Source organism: Parus major, chromosome 7, assembly GCF_001522545.3.
Source record: "Parus major isolate Abel chromosome 7, Parus_major1.1, whole genome shotgun sequence".
In the NCBI taxonomy this organism is placed as follows: domain Eukaryota; kingdom Metazoa; phylum Chordata; class Aves; order Passeriformes; family Paridae; genus Parus; species Parus major.
Window position 1 is genome coordinate 35,682,938 of NC_031776.1, and position 9,187 is coordinate 35,692,124.

Consider the following 9,187-nt stretch of genomic DNA (forward strand, 5'->3'; position numbering starts at 1 on the left):
CAATTCCTTCCCCAATTCCACAATTCCTTCCCCAATTCCTTCTCTTCACAGCTCCTTCCTTCTTTCCACATTTCAATTCCTTCCACGCTCCCAGGGATGGGGAATGCACAATTCCCCTGTTCATTCCCCCTGTGTCAGGGAGGAATTCCCACTCCCCACTGCTGCCCTGGGATGAGGATCCCGAAGCAGCTGCCCTGGGTTTTGTCTTGCAGGGCCAAAACCATCAAGAACACGGTGTCTGTGAACCTGGAGCTGACGGCAGAGGAGTGGAAGAAGAAGTATGAGAAGGAGAAAGACAAAAACAAGAGTTTAAAGAATGTTATCCAGCACCTGGAGCTGGAGCTGAACAGGTGGAGGAATGGTAGGTGCCAAAAATTGGGAGCTGGGAGCGTCTGTGTTGAAATCTTGCCCTTAATTGTAATTCTGATTATTTGTGTCTGATCACTAAATCTGAACTCACATTGTAACTCACAATTGATAATAATAATAATAATAATAATGGAAGGTGAGGGAGCACAAAGCAGGGAAACCAGCAGCTATTTGTAGTAGAAACCAGTGCAAATGCCAAAATTAGTGATTTCAGGGTAGAGAAGACAGGAGGCATCACTAATTGTAATATTGTTAATGATAATAATTTAAAAAAAAAGAAAAAGAAAAGCCATTCTAATGGTTTGTTTGAAATACCTCTGTTCCTCAGGCATGAGAATCACTGTGCTTTAAGGTAATTGGACCTTGGTTTGGGGATTTTTGATAATTGAATTTCACATTAGAATAATTAGTCCTTTAGTACAATGACAGGGAGTGGCATCTGGTTGGAAGAATCACCACTTGTCTGCTCCTGTGGCTTCTAAATGAAAATTTTTGTTGAGAACAGCCAATTTTCTGATGAGAAACGTGGGGAGTGGCTGTTCAGCCTGGGTTGTAACATCAGCTGTAGGATGGGACAGGAGAATATGGATACACACAAATGAAAGAATTGTGATTGAAAAGCAAATTTTAAAAATCTAATTGAATCTGGAACGCTGGCAAATGATTTTAGCAAACCAGCCTTAGTTTGAATTATTTCACATTTTAAAAATCAACCTCCAAACCAACAATAAAAAATCCCAACCCAAAGCTGATTTTTTTTTTTATTTTTAGAAGAGCCTGGATGGATCCTTTTGTTTAAATATCCTCATCCCCTCCCTGGGTGCTGCTGCTCTGCATTCCAAAGATTATTGATTTATTTCCTGACCTTCTGCAAGCCCATTCTCTGGAAGGATGGAGGTTTTTACAAAGGGAACTGTCACAGCAGTCACATCTTGGATAATATTCCAGCTTATTCCAGGAATTAAGGATTTATTGTACAAAAGAGAAGGGTGAGCTCAGTTCTCACTGAGGATTTCAGCTCCCAGGTTTTCCTGTGTTTTACAGGCAGCAGGTTCTCATCCAAGGAATGAGAAATTAAACTTTCCTTTTGGGAAGCTCCTGGTGGATCCTCCACAGCCTGAGGAATATTCTTTGTGTACAAGGCCCTGCATTTTAACCAAACCCTCCTTTCCTTCTCTGCTCTGGTGGAATCCAGCAGCCAAAAATCAATTCACATTTCCCTCATTAATGATACAAAATACCACCCAGCCTTCAGAAATAGGGCAGAAAATATTTGGAGGGAGGTAGCTTGATAGAGGTGATGCTGCTTGATTTCAAATTCCACTTTTTCATGCTTTAAGCTAGAAAAAAAAAATAAAAATCTGATTTTTCTTGCCTTTTTTTGTTTTGCTTTGAGGCCTCACTCAGCCTTTCTGGGGTTTGATATATTGATCCTGTTGACCTCTTCCCCTGCCAGTGAGATAAATTGGTGAGAGGAATGGCTGGTAAAGCTTTGAGGAGCTAAAATATTGGAGTTTTTCCTGGAAAAGGAAAAAACCTGTAACTTTCCCACCCCCTGAGCAAGGCCTGCAGCATCCAGGGGCTCCCAGAGCTTTCCCCAGCTTCTGGTGAGGGTGGATTTAAAATTTTTGCCATGAGCAGCTCACCCAGCCCTCACCTCTGGAGGAAATATTCCTGGGGACAGGGATTTTGTAGGAAATGTGTCTGCTGTGCACAGGCAGCCTCTGGAATGTTTGAGCTGGAGTTTGCAAGGCAAAAGTTGAATATTGTCATAAGCCCAGCTGTGCTGGTGCTCTCCTGGTCCATCCCAGAGCTGGAAATCCCTGGAGGAGGAGATATTTAAATGCCAGCAGATTTTAGGCTGGAATTTGGGAGGTTTCCCTCTTTTTTTCCACCTCTGTTAAGCCATGGAGCTAATCCTGAGTATCAAGGCAGTGAAAGGAGAGCCAGGAGTTCTGTGTTTCTTGTCTTCAACCTGCTGCTGGTTTTTATGGGATCGTTAAGGCTGGAAAAGAGCTCCAAGGTCACAGAGTCCCTGGAGTTTCCATTTCCATGGGATCACCACCCTCCTGAGGGTGGCCACCTTCCCACACCTTTTCCTTGTCATTTGTATCCCTGGAAGTGGCACAAAGCCCTTCCTTGCTCCCCCAAATCCCTCCGTGACGGGGAACAGCCATCCCTGAAGTTCATGGAATTTTGGGATTGTAGGATTTTAACTGTGTCCCTGCAGGAGAAGCTGTGCCCGAGGAGGAGCAGATCAGTGCCAAGGACCAGAAGAACCTGGAGCCTTGTGATAACACCCCAATTATTGATAACATCACCCCCGTGGTCGCCAGCATCTCCACAGAGGAGAAGCAGAAATACGATGAGGAGATCGCCAGTCTCTACAGGCAGCTGGATGATAAGGTGGGAATGTTTGATTCCAGGTGGAAATTTGGAAAATTATTAATGTGAAATTATGGAATTATGAAATTATGAAATTATGAAATTATGGGAAATATGAAATTAATATGAAAATATGGAAAATTATTGCCAAGATTGGTGGATTTTTTTCTCTATTTCTTGAGCACTGTGAGCTGGAAAACGTTGGAATTCCAAATTCCAAATTCCAAATACTGCACAAAAGCAGGTCCTGTCAGCTCCCCACCCCTTTTCCTGTGTTTGGGAGCACTCTGCAGGAAATCACAACCAAGTCTGAGTTTCATTTCAAGTTCAGGTTTTCCCTTTTCTTCAGTGATTTGTGTAAAATCCCTCAGCAAAATGTAACGACGTCTTGGAGTCACCAGGGGGGGAAAAAAACAAAAATAAAGAAAAAGAAAACCAAAAAAACCCTAAAAGCAAACAAAACAAAAGAAAAAACCCCAAAAAAAACAAACCAAAAACCAAAAAGAAAAAAAAAACCAAAACCAAACCCTGTCTTTAATAATTCCAGCTATTAGAATTTTAAGGGAAACAGATCCCCACCCCCTTTTGTTTGTGTTGTTGGAGCTGCAGACACAGCCCAAAGTGCAGGTGGCTCATTTCTTTATTTCTTTGCACAGCTTGAAGGACGTCAGTGGCACTTAAAGCTCTCAGCAATTCCCTTCTCCAGCCATTAAGAGCTTTGGGAAGATGAAAAATGGGGGGTGGAGGGGGAAAGAAAAGGCCCAGAAAAAGCCATTCACCACCAAGGATGAGAGCAGCAAAAAAAAGCTGCCTGGAAAAAAGGGCAGCTCTCATCATGAATCAATACTCAATTTTAAAATTCAGCTGTAATTAGCAGGGAAAAAAAAGCAGGAAAAAGAAAAGCCCAGTGTTTCTGTGTTGCCTGTTAATATTGAGGTTTGGCTGTGTGTGGACACAAAGGAATTGTGTTTAAATCTTAATTTTGGGCTGGTTGCACAGCAGTGTTGGTGGTGCTGAAAAGAGCAGTTTTCTGTAAGAAATGAGAGCTTTTCTCTGCATCCCCAGTAGCAATATCCAGCTTTTACATATTGATCAGGAAAAGGGGAAAAAAAAACCAGTCATTCTTTCAGTTTCCTCATCAAAAGTAGAAAAGCCCAGTAAATTATTTTGGAGGCATCTGGAAGGTTTGAATTTTTCCCTAGAAAACATGGGAAGCATAATTTGACAGAGTACTGTAGGAAATGACAAGATATTTGATCCCAAACTCAAAATATCACCATTTACACACAGCTTTTACTGCAGAGCTCTGTGTATTTTTATTTATGGTATATTTATTTATAAATTATATACATATTTATTTATGTATATTTCTTTTTCTCTCCCCTCATACCACTCAAGCACGCACAAAGTTTGCTGTGTTGTCCCCCTTTCTTTCCTAGAAAGAGGAAATAAAAAGTGATCAAATGAGAGGTGTGAAAAGAAATTAAAAAATCTCCACCCCTGTTTCATTGCAGGATGATGAAATCAACCAGCAGAGCCAGTTGGCTGAAAAATTAAAGCAGCAAATGTTGGATCAAGAGGAGGTAAGAAACCAAAATAAATAAACCAACCTAAAAAAAACCCTTTACATTTTGCTCCTGAGCCCCTTGTTTAATGATTCTGTCACAGCTTGTTCATATTAACTGCCTGAAATTCAAGTGGAAAAGGTGTCAGCCAGGTTTAAACTTGAAATTTCATAATATTCTCACTAAGCCTTGATAAAACTCCTTGAAATAATGATCCCTCCTGCTGGGAAGTGATGCTGGAGGTCCAAGGTAGGAGTGGGGCCAGGATTTTTTCACTCCAAATGTGATTTCTGATGTGTCTGTGCCCATTCAGCTATCCAGGCACTATGGGCTATAGGGAATTAGAGATTTCATGATATTAAATCACTAATTATCATTATTTGGGCAATTAGAAAAAACTTGATAATTGGTGCTGCCGCAGATTTGCTGGAAAATCTCGGATTGCTCACTTCAAACATTGATTGCATCGTTTCTGGCCCTAAAATGAATTTTTTGTGGGGTTTAGGATGCAGAAATGATCACCTATCATTCTTCTTCTATGAGGAGTTGTGAAGATGCAAAATAGGGCAATAAAACACCAAGATCCCCAAATATTGGCATAGGAATTGTTTTTATTGTGTATCCAGGCCCTCAGAAAGGACTTCCAAAGTGTTCTTAGAGGAAAAACCAATTTATGATCATGTCTGTTATTCATCACTCAGGGGACTGAGTGACTGTCCCCTCTGGGAACTTGTCCTGGGAATCTTTATTATTTTATTTTATTTTATTTTATTTTATTTATTTTATTTATTTTATTTTATTTTATTTTATTTTATTTTATTTTATTTTATTTTTATCCAAGGTGAAGCTCCTCATTCTCTTGCCACAGCTTGATTTGATTACCCTGCACTGCCCAGTGCTGCCTGTGGCTACACCAACAGAATAATAATAATAATAATAATAATAATAATAATAATAATAATAATAATAATAATAATAATAACTGATTGTTAAAATATTAATTCTATATTATATAGTGTAATTATGTTGTATTCTATATAATAATAATAATAATAATAATAATAATAATGCTGCACTTTATGCCTCCTCAGCCTGTTATTTCCTGATGTGTGTTATGAGTTTGTGTCACCTCACTTCTCCCATCTTTTCCCCATCCTTTCCCCACCTGAGGCTGATTGTCCCCTCCCAGCCATGCCTTGTTTTTGGGGTGATGTGCATTCCTCCCTTTTGGGAGCAGGTGACACAGTTATTCCTCACCTTCCCTGTTCCAGTATCACTTCTGGAAGATGAATTTGGATTTCAGTGGATGTTTTCCTCCCTTTTTTTTTGCACATTCCTCGTCCAGCTTTGCTCAATTGCAAAATCTCTGCAGCTGATGCTGCTCAGAGCCTTTTCCTGCCTCATCTCAGCTCTTGTCCAGCTCTTACCTTTGAGGGAGAAGGTGATATTTTATTATTCAAGGTGTTTTTCCCCACATCAGCCGTCCCTGCTCTCCCCTGGAGATGTGATGAGCTCACTGATCCACCAGCAGCTGCCTCACTCTGCTCCCCCCTAATTAGCCAGTCCTTATTTCTGCTTGATTAAGCCAGCAGGTTAATTATAAACCTGAGGCCTGCTGCAGATGAGGCTGATTTTAGGGGGGGTTTGGTACCTTTTCACCTCTGGCTGCTGCTTTAGGTGGGTGTTTTGGGGGATTCTGAATATTCCATCCCCGTGTGGAACAGATCCATGAAGTGCTGCAGCCATGGGCCTTTTTCCTTTTTCTCCAGCTCATCTTTATAACATTTTTTTTTGGTGTCTTTTGAAAACCTTGCACCATTTTTTCCACACAATATCAGCCAGAATCCCCTTGTTTATGCTGTAGGTGATGCACAGCACTTCTCGAAGCCGCGGCGACGTTCACACAGAAAATTTCTTAAGTAAATGTAAATAATAGATCCATCTGTGTTTAGCAGGAAGATTATTTGAAGCTATTTTGTTGTTTAAATATTTACATGCCATCTGGCTCTGGTAATCCAATGGCTTTTTCCATAAAGTGAGAGCACTTCTGAGGCTGCAGCCATTACCAGGGAGATAAATTTCCTTTACATCTGAATTCTCTCTGTGCCTCTCTGGGCACGTGCCAGCCTCCAGAGCTGCCTGCCTGGTTTCCTATTTTCCACCAGCACTCTGAGCCAAGGGAAAAAAAAAAAAAAAAGCCATTTATTCTGGGATATTCTGCTTTTTGGGTGGTCTGCTTGAGAGGGGTGGGGTTGGTTTTTTTTTGCTGAGGGTCTCACTTAGCTGCTGGGTGGGCACATCAGGAGAAATCCACCCAAAACACTTCAGCAGGGAAGGTTTTATTCCACATTATACCAATCCATAATCCAATATTTCTTGGGAAGGAGTGAATTCTGTGAATAGATGTCCAGACTTTGCTGTCAGGATGAGTGTGAGGCCCTCTCATATCTCCCACACTGATTTTCTCTGTTGTAATTCCCTATTTGATGTTTTCACGCCATGTCAAGCCCTGATTTTGTTATTATTCTTGAAAGCGCAGTATTAGCAGTAAATGTTAGGTGTCATTTTTATTTATTTTCACATCATCCTGCAGTGCAGGGCTGCTGGTGGGGCTGGGGTTGTGCTGAGGACACCACAGCTGAATTTTCAGGGCTTTACCATCTCCCTGAACATTGGTTCAAGGACAAGGGACCTCTCACAATCACTGAGACCTCAGCAGCGTGCTGAGAGTCAATTTAATAAGTTTTCCAGCTTGGAAATGCTCTCTAGAGAGTGTGTGTGTGTGAAGTCAGTATTTTCTTCTGAGATTAATATTTTCCCTCAGCAAACAGGAGCAGCTAATCTGTCCTCAGCATCATCCTTCAGATGATAGCTGAGAATAATCGTCTTAGGTTTGCTTATCAAAATATTTCTGTAAAGCCATGAGGTCTTTGAGGCTGCCTCAGAGAGCTCTTTTCCCTCAGCTCAGTTCAAAGCCCTGAGCCTCTGGTGAAACATTTTACTTTGTGGTATTTTTTTTTGGTCTGAGCTGCAGCGCTGGATTGAGGGCAGAAAATGTCTTTGGAGCTCTGATACTGTTTAAAATCGGTTTCTCTGCCTCAGTCTTGGGTTGTAATAGGATTTGGTGAAGATTTTTCTTGTTGTTGAAGTTCAGAGCCTTCTTTTTTTGTGCTTTGTGCTGGAACTGGTGATGTTTTCAGGATTTCACCCCTCCTGCACAGATGATTTGTGCCCCCCCTTTTTGCCTCTTTTCCTCCTTTCCAACATTGCCTTTTGAAGGAGTTTTTGGGTCACTTACTGCTGCTGTGATATTTCTTCCCAGCTTTTGGCCTCCACGAGGAGGGACTATGAGAAGATCCAGGAGGAGCTGACCCGGCTGCAGATCGAGAACGAGGCAGCCAAGGATGAAGTGAAGGAGGTGCTCCAAGCCCTGGAAGAGCTGGCTGTCAACTATGACCAGAAATCCCAGGAAGTGGAGGACAAAACCAGGACCAACGAGCAGCTGGCGGATGAGCTGGCACAGAAAAGTGTAAGAGCAACTTGTTCAATCCTGTTGGCTCTCTCCTTTCTCTCTAAACATTCCCAAAGGGCTTCCCAAAAACCTGCTGGTGTCACCCTCTCTTCCCTGAATTAATTAAACAACGAAGTGAAGGTAATTCAGAAGCCGCTCTGTGGAAGTTGGTGGCAGATTGTGGCTCTTGCAGCAAGGAACTGGATGTGACAAGTGGCCATCCTGTGTTTTGGATATTTAAAACCTGTATTTTGCCAAGAAAGCTGTGAAAGTCTGCCTCATGCAAATGGCAGCGTTCTGTGGTTTTCTGGGATTTTACAGGGAGCCGGGGGATCTCAAGGAAGGAATTGGGGAAAAAAATTAATCGGCTTTTTCGGCTGATGTGTCCTGATCTTAAGGAAAAAAAATGGGATCTGAGGAAAATCAAGATTGGTTTAGTAGCTTAAAGCATCCTTTTCCCTTAATTCATTACACCAATTTAAGGAGCTGTTGTTAACAGATATGTTTCATTAAAGACTTTGTTATCTCCCCCAGTAAAACAGATTACCACGAAATCCGTTGGAAAAAATTGAATTTTCTATCCCTCTCTACCTACTTCTCTGTGATTAACCTCCTTTGGTGTATTATGCAAATCAGATTCTTAGTGGATTTGCTACATTTAATAATCCAAAGTAGCCTTTGGTGGCAAGTGAGTTGTGAAAGTGGATTATACCAAGGTGGAACTGGATGTGTCACTACATTTTGCCAGGAGGCATGAGGAAAATACCCCATGAAAACTGCCCAGCCTGCAGAGGGGAGGGTAATTCTTGTTTTTAAACCTTTCCAGAGTGCCCTGACAGCGACCCAGAGGGAGCTGGGCCAGTTGCAGGAGCTCAGCAACCACCAGAAGAAGAGAGCCACAGAAATCCTGAACCTGCTGCTGAAGGATCTGGGGGAGATCGGGGGAATCATCGGCACCAACGACGTGAAAACCGTGCGTGGGCTTTGTGCTTTCCCCCGCTCCTCCTGCAGGAAAAACACCAGGAAATCAGGGAATCCCAGAGGGGTTTGGCTTGGAAGGGGCTTAAAGCTCTTCTGGTTCCAAATCCCCTGCCAGGGGCAGGGACACCTCCCACTGTCCCAGGCTGCTCCAATGTCCAGCCTGGCCTTGGGCACTGCCAGGGATCCAGGGGCAGCCACAGCTGCTCTGGGAATTCCATCCCAGCCCATCCCCACCCTCCCATCCAGGAATTCCTTCCCAATATCCCATCCATCCCTGCCCTCTGGCACTGGGAGCCATTCCCTGGGTCCTGTCCCTCCATCCCTTGTCCCCAGTCCCTCTCCAGCTCTCCTGGAGCCCCTTCAGGCCCTGCAAGGG

At 42.6% G+C, this 9,187-nt stretch overlaps 1 protein-coding gene across 1 annotated transcript in view; it reads left to right on the forward strand.

The window, feature by feature from the left end:
- Positions 1-9,187, forward strand: part of KIF5C (kinesin family member 5C) — a 66,280-nt gene that overhangs the window by 38,195 nt on the left and 18,898 nt on the right. Inside the window, exons 11-15 of the mRNA XM_015634826.2 lie at positions 213-361; positions 2,600-2,775; positions 4,269-4,337; positions 7,642-7,848; positions 8,657-8,803. Coding sequence (XP_015490312.1) covers positions 213-361; positions 2,600-2,775; positions 4,269-4,337; positions 7,642-7,848; positions 8,657-8,803 — 748 coding nt within the window. The remainder of the gene's footprint in view (positions 1-212; positions 362-2,599; positions 2,776-4,268; positions 4,338-7,641; positions 7,849-8,656; positions 8,804-9,187) is intronic.